At 36.9% G+C, this 12,349-nt stretch overlaps 2 gene segments (V, D, J or C); both read right to left on the minus strand.

The window, feature by feature from the left end:
* Positions 1 to 9,214: 9,214 nt before the first annotated feature.
* LOC122846180 lies at positions 9,215 to 10,176 on the minus strand. The segment is given in 2 exon segments: positions 9,215 to 9,648; positions 9,780 to 10,176. Coding segments are annotated over 2 exon segments (408 nt in total).
* Positions 10,177 to 11,216: 1,040 nt separating this feature from the next.
* On the minus strand, positions 11,217 to 11,728 carry LOC122846185. The segment is given in 2 exon segments: positions 11,217 to 11,598; positions 11,694 to 11,728. Coding segments are annotated over 2 exon segments (357 nt in total).
* Positions 11,729 to 12,349: the final 621 nt, after the last annotated feature.

Below are 12,349 nucleotides of genomic sequence, written 5' to 3' on the forward strand. Positions count from 1 at the left end.
ACACAGTGACTTAAAATAACATTCATGCTCTTGGATTTTTCACATCTTTTGCCGTTTTCATACAAAATGTGATGCATTTTATTGTAATTTTATGAGACAGATCAACATAAAGGACTGCATTTAAGGATGTACTGATCTACTTTTTTTCCTTCTGACATGATAACTGAGGTTTTAGTATCGGTCAGTACCGGTCCAATACAATAAAACAGCTGAATCGACTTAAAACATTTCTTTTAATAAACACAAACAATAATGTACTCCAGTTCTTAATCCACAGTTTTAATTTTTGGTTACGTCTTTTTAGGGTTAAAATAAGTCCACAAACTAAAGTTACTGCTTCAACGTGGTCGTCCATGTTTGTTTACTCTAAGTTCAAGTGTGGTAGCGCAGAATTTCAAGGGATTTCATATCTGGATTGGAAAGTCCTTGAGTGAAACCTCACACTCTACAATCGAGTGTGAGGTTATACCTACAATTTTTAATCGACCAGTGTGTGGTCTCTCATGTTGTGAGAATCGGCCGACATTTCTAAAATTATGTAGTGTGAACTGGGCTTAAGACGTATATATGCTTGTAAGATTTGGCTGTTTCTACAATAAAGTTTTATATATGTATATATATGTGTATATATATGTATATATATATATGTATATATATATATATATATATATATATATATATATATATATATATATATATATATATATATATATATATATGTGTATATATATATATATATATATATATATATATATGTATATATATATATATATATATATATATATATGTGTATATATATATATATATATATATATATGTATATATATGTGTATATATATGTATATATATATATGTATATATATATATATAAGCCTCCCAGGAGAGCTGGCTTTGCAGTTGCCTAGCAACATTGCATACATTAGATTTTTTCCGCTGATGGAATCTGATGATGTCAAAAGTGAGCTGGCTTTGCTGTTGCCTAGCAACATTGCATACATTAGATTTTTCCACTGATGGAATCTGATGATGTCATAGTGTTATGATGTCATAAGAGACAGAAGCCTTGAATATCCTGCATCTGAAGCAAACTGGCAGATCGCGAGGAGCAGCAACACGGACGGTAGTTTTGCATATTGGATTCATCGTTACATTTTTTCGTAGCTTTTTGGATACGTTAGTTGGATAATAAAAATGTCGTTGTTTGGTACAGATTCATTGACACTGTCTCAAATTAGACTGATGCCCAGAGATGAACTGGTTACATTGCTTGTAGATTTTCTACAACGGTTAAAAGAAAAATCTGCAATCTTGATCAAAGAAGACATACTGGAGCAGGACCTGGAAAAAGCCCAAGAACAAATCGACCTTTTAAACGAGAAAGTTGATTCGTTGACTAAAGAGTTACAGATTTCTCACAGGCACAACAGATATTTGAACAATGAAAAAATTCCAAAACTAAAACTAGAAATAGAGACCTGGACTTCCCACAGAAATCAGTTGTTAGCTGAGGTGAAGTCCTATCAAAGTAAAGTTAAAGATTTGCAAAACTCTTTGAAAAACCAGGAGAGGGACTACAAACTTCAGATTGAAAAGATTGTAGAAGAAAAAAGGCAAGTGACGTCACAATTCACTGCATATAGACTTAAGACTGAAAAGAATGAACATGAAATTAAAAGACTTGAGATCGAATTGTCCAAGAAAGTCAACGAGATCGGCTTGAAGAACAACGAAATTCAGAAAGAAAAAGAGAAGTCCAAACTTCTTGAGACCTCTATCAGAGAACTAGAAAAGAAACTGATAGAGGAAGAAAATGAAAACAAAAATCTGACGAAGAAACTGGCAAAAACTCCAAGGGATGAAGCCATTGAAAGGACCAGGATCGCGTTTGAAGCCAGACTGGATTTTGACGCCTTCGCTAAGGAAAAGCAGCGAAGCAGGATGTTACAGGAATTGCTCACAAAAAAAGATCGGCAGCTCAATGAGCTCTTGGAGGAGCAGGCAAAGAGACGACCCTCGCCCTCCAAGGTAAAGACAGAGGCTGAGACAGAAAAAAAAAGGTTTGAACCAACTGCGGCAGATTGGAGACAGGTTAAAAGAGACAACGTGGCTTTAAATGCAGAGATAAAAGTCCATATGGAGAACAGACAGAAAGACCAACAGCAAATAAAACAACTAACTGAGCAATTGTCAGAGGTCAAAAGAGAGATGCTGTTCAAGAGAATTGAACAAGCGGATTTGAAGAAATCCTTAAATAAGAAAAAAGAAGACATTGCTGTGGTGAGACCAGATGTTGAAAATAACATAAAGGCACCGACTGAAAATATCGAAATTCGATATTTACCACCAGTTGTTTCCAACCTCGAGCCACCCAAACCAAAGGTATCTTCCAATCGAAGAACTTTGCGTTTGGGTGAAGGCAAATTATTGCCAGATTTTAAAGACAATTTAACCACACAGCGTAAGCCACAACCCCCTAGCCAAGGAAAGCCTGGAAGACCTCCATTTATAGCGGGAGGCAGGACGGGGTGGAAAATCTAACCGGAAAAAATAGCGGTCAACCTGGTGGGAGAGGAGAACGTTAAAGTTCCCTCATTAGAGGCGGGCGGACAGTTCGTATACGCCTCTTGTATTAACTAATAACGTCGAGACTTTTATTTATTCTCGCTGTTTGGCAGTAGCCATAATTTTCTGTGTTAATCTAATCAACTTTAGATTAATTCATTAATTAATAACTTGCGTTTCTCCCTGTCCTGGACGTTGTGTTTTTTCTACGAAACACTTATTAAACTCAATACATAGGTTTTCTCCGGGTGCTCCGGTTTTTCCTACCTTCGGAAAAAAAGTGATTTGGTTAATTGGTGTCTTTTAAATTTATCTTAGTTTCTCGCTCACTAACCGTTAGAAATAGAAAGAATATTAACTTAACTTTTGCGATATGAAGCGAAAGAAGATGGATGGATGGATGGATGGATGGATGGATGGATGGATGGACGGAAAGTTCCTATTCGCCTCTTGTATATATCTATGATATATGATAGATATCTTTCTATCTATATGATAGATATCTATCTATCTATCTATCATATATCTATGATATATGATAGATATCTATCTGTCATATATCTATGATATATGATATATATATATATATCTGTCATATATCTATGATATATGATATATATATATATATATATATCTGTCATATATCTATGATATATGATATATATCTATCTGTCATATATCTATCTGTCATATATCATAGATATATGATATATATCTATCTGTCATATATCATAGATATATGATATATATCTATCTGTCATATATCTATGATGTATGATAGATATCTATCTGTCATATATCTATGATGTATGATATATATCTATCTATCATATATCTATGATATATGATATATATCTATCTGTCAAATATCTGTGATATATGATAGATATATCTATCTGTCATATATCTATGATATATGATATATATATATATATATATATCTGTCATATATCTATGATATATGATATATATCTATCTGTCATATATCTATGATATATGATATATATATCTCTATCTGTCATATATCTATGATATATGATATATATCTATCTATGAGATATGATATATATATCTATCTGTTATATATCTGTGATATATGATATATATATCTATCTGTCATATATCTATGATATATGATATATATATCTATCTGTCATATATCTATGATATATGATATATATCTATATATATCTATCTGTCATATATCTATGATATATGATAGATATCTATCTATCATATATCTATGATATATGATATATATCTATCTATCATTTATCTATGATATATGATATATATCTATCTATCATTTATCTATGATATATGATTATCTATCTATCTATCTATCTATCTATGAGATATGATATATATATCTATCTGTTATATATCTGTGATATATGATATATATATCTATATGTATGTATATATGTATGTATATATATATATATATATATATACCTACTTCGGCTTCATATCAAAAAGTACCGAGCTGGACTTTGACTAGAAACACCTGCTTATTTGCTGCTTATTCAAGTACCTTTGCGGTACTTGAATAAGAGATATCAGCATCTTATATATGTATGTTTCCAGTTTTTTCTAAAAAAAACAAAACTTTGTGGTTGTGGCTTAGAGTGAGGTGCGCTCTATAGTCCGGAAAATATGGTATATATAAAACCTCTTTTCCTTAAAGAAATGAGGGACTGAAGAGTTGGGAAGTTGCAGTTGGTGCCTGAGCTAAAGTGGGGCCATAAAAATTTGCTCAGAATTTTCTTTTGAAAAGATTTGAGACTGAAAAATATTCTTGAACTTTTTTTTTTTTTTCAGTTTCAATTTTTGTTTCAGTTTCAAATCCCCCCTCCATCCTTTTCCATTTTAAGAATTTTTTTTTTAACTTTGTCAAACTTTACGGTCCCAATTTAGCATCACACCTGAAAACCTCGGGTTAAACATAAGTAAAACATTTGAACAATCAGATTTTTATTGATACGGAACATTTCTATAACTTGATAGAGTGAGGCATCCCAACAATGAAGAAACATTCAGAGAGAAAGTTGTTGTTTTTCACAGAACCATCCACTTTTGGCTCATCCTCATTCAACCCTTTAGGTATGCATTATAATTGAAAAGTAATTTACTGATAAATTATAATTTCATAAGAATAACATTCCTATTGTTATGTCATCCATAAACCAGTGGAATACATTTGGAGGCATTGTAAGGGTAGAGGCTGTGTGTTTAACCAGGTGGTCACCAGCAGAGGAGCACCGCAGGGCTCTGTCCTCTCACCATTCTTTTTCACTCTACATTTCTGACCTCCAGCACAAATCCAACTTCTGTCATTTACAGAAACACTCATATGAGTCTGCAGCTGTCGGGTGAATCAGAGATGGACAAGAGGCTGAGTACAGAGAGCTGGTGGGAACAATCATCTCATCTTCAATCAATCAATCAAATGTTATTTGTATAGCACATTTCAGCAGCAAGGCATCTCAAAGTGCTTTACATCAAATCAAACACAGAAACACAATGCAACATAGAACCAACAATCAAAACACGACAATAAGTCAAGTTGCATCAATAAATTTGTAATTGATTATGTTTTAAATAACATCTTCAACAAAACAAAGGAGATTGCTGTGTATTTCTGAAGTAATGGGGTTGGATTGAACACTACTTCCATCATGGGAGAAGAAGTGGAGGTGGTTTATTAATATAAATACCTCAAGGTTCAACAGGCTGATGAAGAAGGCTGGTTCTGTTCTGGGGACGACTGTGGAACCTCTTGAGATGAAGATGCAAAGAAAGAGTCTTCATAGAACCACAAAAATTATGGACAATCCTGACTGTCCTCTTCATGACCCTGTTATAGAAAAATTGTGTGCTCCATTTGAGGCTTCTTCAGATTCCCTGTAACACAGACTGCTACAGGATCGCAAACAGCCATCACAATCTATGATAACTCTTTGAAGAACCTTGAATTAATATGAGTTACAGCAACATTTAATTTCTCTTTGGGGTCAAAAAAGTAATTTTGAATCGAATTGAATGAGAAGTTGTTTCAAAAAGGCATTCTAGTCTTGAGAAGCACCAAAACGAGTCGCTTGCCTTGTCTGTAATTATACATACAGCCAGAAGAGGGCACTGTGAGATAATCTGTTGATCTTAATCCCCTATCAAACTGAGGAAAGAATCAAAGCAAATGAAAAATGAAACTGAGGCGTCTTAGGAGATTACTGAATGTTGGAGTTGACGCCTGCTGACTTATCTGATCTGCTTCGTGGTGCTGCAGAAACATGGCAGTGTGCATAAAAGAACATGTGTTTTTCTTTCATATTTTGAATCCACATGAACAGAAATGTTCTGCTGAGGTTTTTGTATTGCCCTCGATGCTTTTTGAAGCTCTGTGCCTTACTAGAAGCACAGTAATACACAGCCGAGTCTCCGGGCTCGACCTTGTTGATCTGCAGCGTGGTGCTCAGCGTCGACGGACGGGACATGGAGTATTTGGTGTCCTGGAACGGAGCTTCGATAGTTGAAATATCTTTACCGACAGAATATGCCACTAATTCCATGCTGCTGCTGTTGCTCATTTGTCTGTACCAGTACATGTTCAGGTGTTGGTTGTCGTCTTGTTCACATTTTAAGGTCACAGCCTGTTGCCCAACTTTGAGCAGTAAAGACGGAGGTTGATCAATTATAAGACCAATGGAAACGCCTGCAAAAAAAAAAGAAAAAGAACAAAACAAAACAAAAAAATGATGATTACTTTGAAGAATCACAGACTATTTTAGCTGTTAGACATTCTTACCCGCACAGATTATTACTGTGAAGACCAAATTCTTTGCTGGATTCATTATAGAGATACAAAATTAGATCGGATCGCTTCAGCTTTAACCTCTGCTGCTCACAAATCCTCTGACTCTTCTCATTCCTTCCCAGAGTGTATTTATTGATCGCCTTTGCTCAGCTGGAGACACCTAGTGGCCGACAAGCTGCAACTGCAGCTAAAGCTTTTCACCTCAACCTCTGGGATATTGGTTCAGAGAAGACTTTTGTTACACTAAAATCAACCTGCTTTCTTTATTAATTGGAGTTGTGAAGAAGTCAGAAACAGCATGAGAATCTGGATTCACAACATGAGGTAGATGTTACATTTCCAGAATCGAAGTTATGGCCTTCTGCAGCTACTAGATAATTTGAGAATATACCTTGATCTTGCAGCCCAGTCTGAAATGTTCAGAGCTGGGATTTAATCGGAAAGCACTGACATGCTAGAAAATAAACAGACATGCAAAACATTAATTTACTAATGATTGTCTCGATCCGTCATCGGAAATTGGTCCGATATCAGCCAAACAACGAGTACCGGTATTTAATTATTTTAGGCTGCATTAAAATCTCAGTTAGAAGCACTTCATCGTTTTCATTCCTACTATTGTTTTCTGAATAATTTCACTTGATCAAAACATTCCAGACCACAAAATCATTGATAAAAGTATGTATGACTCTGACTCATGGTCAGATGCTGATATCGTATCGGGTCAGTATCAGTATTGGCCGACACTCAAAGGTGCAGTATTAATATTGTATCGGAAATGCAAAAGTTGTCAGGACACAGCTAGTTACTTAAATTACATGATAATCTGAGAACTGTTTTGTGTATTTAGTCATGTCATTGTTTGATGTTTTCTGATGATCGGAAACATGCAAGTATGACAAAATTAAGAAATGGATGATAAAGGTGAAATCTAAGGTTATCCGTATGACAGGTAAAGGTCAGCTAATACTGCCTCATGCAATACTTCTCCATAAAAATGGCTGCCAATATACAACCAACTTTAAGTTAGTTTACATGGCTTTACAACGTGGTTAGGAACAGATATCCTTTATCACGTCCTGATAGATGAAGCCAGATAAGTGGAGCCACAGCTCCTTCCTGCCTCCATCGCAGCCAGCCTTGTATTTGTACGAGTGTTTGGTCTGCGTGCGTCACTGTGCCTGGCAGCACAGTAGTAGATGCTGCTGTCGTTCACTTTCAGCTCTGGAATACTGAGAGAAAACTTGTTTTTCTCAGCTTGGAGAGACGAACGGTAGCGCCCAGCCGTTGTTTCGTATTCTGCGAGAAGAAGCTGGATTTCAGCCGCGTGGCGGTTCTGTCGGTACCAGAGCATGGTGTAGCTGCTCATGGAGAACCCGGCGCCCACACTGCACTCCAACGTCGCATCAGCACCCGAGGGAACGATCTGATCTGGAGACTGGAGCACCGTAACAGAGAAACCTGCAGCATGCGAAGAGGAGAGTTTCAACGAATAAACAAATGGATTTCAATTTAGGGATGAATTCTTCAATGAAGTCCAAATCTGCACCCACCGGATGACACCAACAGGGACAGAAAAATAACCGTGAGAAGCATGTTATCGATGAGCGGTTCTGATCTGAGTGAAACAGCTGCAGAAATCGACTGAACAAGAAGTCATATGACCACATGACAGGAAGTAAAATCTGCCGCTGTCAAAATGCCAGCTCAGAATTTAAACAAATACTTCGTCTTAACCAGCATGAACTGAAACATTTATTTATTGGTTTCTTGCAAGTTTTTTCTTCTATGATCTTGGTATCTTTTCCTCCATGGTACAAGCAGGATGAAAATGAAGTTTTAGTAAGCGACATGCCACCGATGAAGTCGACTGTTTGATTTTAACCAATAATATAGATGGTCATTTGGATCAATTTTATTTTGGTACAATTTAATAAACTTTTCTGAGTAGAAATGTGCCGATTTGGCAGCTGAAATTCAAACAAGCCTTATACAGATACATTTTGAAGTGTGTCAACAAAGATGAAGATGATACTAAAAGATGTTTATTGATTTATAAACCCAGACAATGGAACCACAGATCCAAATAATTTCAAATTTAACACAAAAGAAATGACAAATACATTCATTCAGAAATACCTCAAAATGCCAATCTGATCTCTTTTGTAGATTTTACCTGGCAGCAATTTACTTGTTATTGAATTTTAAAAAGGATAAGCTAGACATATATAAGCGGAGTAGTTCAGCCTGCATCTTTTTAATCCACTGGATACCTATAAATTATTGTCATTCGTTTTTGTTTTGAATTTCATTGATTGCAGTTGAAGTGTTGAGTCACTGTAACAACTATTATTATTATTATTGTGTGTGTGTGTCTGTGTTTTAGATTGTGTAAGTTACTAACTACTACTTAAGGAGTTTATTCACAGCTTAAAACAAAGGAAAACAAACTTTAAATTACAGAGTTTTAGTGAGCAAAGACGCTAAATTAGTCGAACATCAATGATAAAATGCATTTCAACCATTGTGTTTGTAGAAGAAACTAAATTTTACCATCTATATTACAAGGTAGTTCTGGGTTTCATGAAGACGGACGTTATACAACAATAGCAGCATATGTGGCACAATTATTAATTATGTCAGCGTAATGTTTGTGTTGAAATGTGAGATGCAGAATGGAGGAGGAAGAAGGAGTTTTAAGCTCTAAACTAAGTCAAAAGCCGGTTGAGGGAGCCTGAGCGTCCTGTAGGGAGAACATAGTGAATAACAATGAACAAATGTAGCCTTCTGTTTGCAGATTTTGGGGTATTATTAGTATTCGTAGGATGAGGTTATTGTCATTTTTCCCTTCAGCTTTCATTTGCTGTCACATGCCTCTGGTTTCCTGCTGGGCTGCGGTTGCCAGCTGGATTACTCTGAAGGTTTTTGTATGGCAGAGTCACTCTCTTTTAATGCTGTGTCTATACGTGTGGCCCCAAAATATTCTCCGCTGTCTTCAGGGTGTCTCGGGTTCAGGTTGAGAAGATGAGCTGACTTCTCTCCATCTCCGCTTATCTGAAAGTGCCGTTCAAAACCCGACTCCATATTAACGGTTGTATAGTAGACGTAGCCGATCAGCTTCAGGGAAGTTTCTCCCGGTGAGCGCTGATACCACAGGATTGTGTCGTAGCTCGGGATCGAATGAGTGAAGGTCAGGTTGACTTTGTTGTTCGGTCGGACCAGAACGTCCGCCGGAAACTGAGACACTTGCTTTTCTTTGCTGAGGTAGACTCCTGAGAAAAGATTGAAGGTTTAGATTTTTAGGAGCAAATTGAATCAAGAGCTCTTGCAAATCTACATATTTACCTTACTAGGTTAAAACTGTAAGAAGAAACTGCTGCTTTGATTAAAAAACAAACAATACCTTCAATCCAGAAGGCGATGGTGATGAAGACGAGAGATGGCTTCATGTTGAATGCCAGAAACCAGCTGTGTCTTTACCTTGAAGGAGAGACAGGAAGTGATGAGCATTTGGGGAGGTTTTGTGTTGGACTGAGCTCCAAAATACACTCTTGAGTCGGATCTGGTTCTTGTGAGGGAGTCTCTCTTGTGACAAAACCAGTGACTCCTCCTTCTAGTCGATCAGAAACTGGTCTTCTGATGTCACGTTTTCAGCCCCGTCCCTAGTGTTTTGAACCCCAGCAAGGTACCAGTCTCTGGTCCTAATCCTACTCTAACCCTCGCATCAAATCCTGGTAACCAAGTAGAATCAAGTTGAGCAGGTACAAGTGGAAAAGGGGCATTAATGGTCTGCAGGGAACCATAAGCAGTACAAGAGTTTGTTTGTGGGAAAGTTGTTGAATGGAAAAATGAATTTGTTGGAATTTGTTGTGATGGCTGCTGGGCTCTATCTAGATTCAGAGAGGAGATAACATGGGGCTGTAGGCTGGAGGTTTTTGTTCAGGGCTGCTGGATGCTTGATGCTGTGTGCTTCCATTGCAGCGCAGAAGTAAATAATGAAGGAAATGTTACTTTTTAAATAGTGTTAGATATTTTTATTATAAGCCTTTATACAAAAGTGTGAGGCCACACAATACTTCTGCCTTATTTTTGCTTTACAGTGCCCCCTACTGGAGTAAACATATGTAAACAGAAAATAAAACAAAGGTCAAAGGTAATAACCATAATAAAAGTAATAATTATTACACATTGTAAAATAAAAAATAAAAAAAGTATTTCATGGAAAGAAACTGGATTAGAAGTAAACAGAATCAGGGGATGCTGTGGTGGTGCAGGGGTTAAGCACGACCCATTTTTAAAGGCCTTGGTCTTTGACGCGGCCGTCACAGGTTCAATTCCTGGCCTGACGACCTTTGACCCATGTCTTCCCCCCCTGTCTCATTACCCACTTTCCTGTCAATTCACTATCAAATAAAGGCCACTAGAATCAATAAAACTTAAAAAAATAAAAGTAAACAAAATCAAAGCAAATAAATACATAAGCATTGGTTGGAATGTTGTATAAATAAACACAATTATTCAGTTTATATTATTTCTAGATGTGCTTGAGAAAAATTTGCATTTGTTTATACCAAAAACTGCTTTTGACATTTGTTTCAAATTCTTATTAAATTTGAAGCCTTCATTTGCAAAGAATATAAAAAAAAACAAATGCAGTGTTGTTGTATAGAAGTGTTTGTGTGCATTTGTGTGTGCAGTGGGCAGCAGTAGGTTTTCAGTCGGTGTTAAAAATGTTTAATTCCAACAAAGTGACTCAGATATTCAGTCTCTGTGTTGAATCTTCCATCTTTCCAACCACAGAAGCAGGTGCTCGAAAGACGTTTAATAATTTTTCTATAAAAACCACCGATGATATAAAAACACAGCACAGTTTTTGTTGAGGTGCAGAGAGCATTTCTGTCATTGTGCTTCTCTTGCAGCACAGTAGTAAACGGCAGTGTGATTCTGTTTCACGGTTTGGATCGTCAGGGATCCGTTCTTCGCCGTATCCCCTCCCAGATTTCCAGAGATCCCAAAGTCCTTTTTATATTCGTCTTCCATAGTCGGATCTTTGAAGTACAAATATCCGATGAGCTTCATGGCCGTGTCTGTGGGTCTCCGTTGGTACCAGAGAATCTGTCTGTAGTCGGTTTTTTGGTGGGTGCAGAAAATGTGAACTTTGTCACCAGTCGTTTTGATGAGATCAGAGTGGGACTGATGGACCTCAAGCCCCAAACTGAGACCTGGGTATAGGAGAGGATTTGGAGAGATATAACAACTGATTTCACATCCTAAGGGAACAATCATTTATGATGATGCTGTTCTGAAGCAAAATTACCTGCAAGACACGAGAAGACAAAGATGCAGATCATGTTTCCTCCTTCCTATAAAGGAACTGCTTAGAAATCTCCTGCAGCATACGTTTTGACTGTCGGGTGTGCAGCAGAAAGATTTTCTGCAGTTCGACAAAGATAGTCATCCTCAAGAGGAAACGGAAGCGATGTTGAAACACCGCCCCTAAAGTCAAAAGATTCAAAGTTCAGCCTGTGAGCAGATTTCTGTTTAAAGTCTAATTTCAGATGCCAATGCTCAGGATTTTTAGAAAACAGAGTTTAGTCGGTTTATCTGGACTGTAAGGAATCTCCTCTGTCATTCAAACACCAGAGAGAGATTAATTTCTGGTCTGTACCTGCTTGTCCTTGCTGAGTTGGAGGGTGCCTATCTTCACCAGTCATTAGATGACAGTAGAGGTCAGAGTCTGAATGGCAACTCTAGCTGCGTTTCAATTGCAAATGTGTGCAAAACTTTGTCGACATTCTCCTGACCTAAAAAAAAACAACCAAAAAACAATTTCCCACTTATGGTCTTTGCATTAAATAATAAACGTAGTTAAGATGACATGTATAGGTCTGTTCGAGAGATAAGCCATTACAATGCGCTCCGCCATCATCATCCTGCCACTTCCTGTTGTCTTCTTTGTTGTTTCTGCCAGCA

Source organism: Gambusia affinis, linkage group LG16 (genome assembly GCF_019740435.1).
Source record: "Gambusia affinis linkage group LG16, SWU_Gaff_1.0, whole genome shotgun sequence".
Taxonomy (NCBI): domain Eukaryota; kingdom Metazoa; phylum Chordata; class Actinopteri; order Cyprinodontiformes; family Poeciliidae; genus Gambusia; species Gambusia affinis.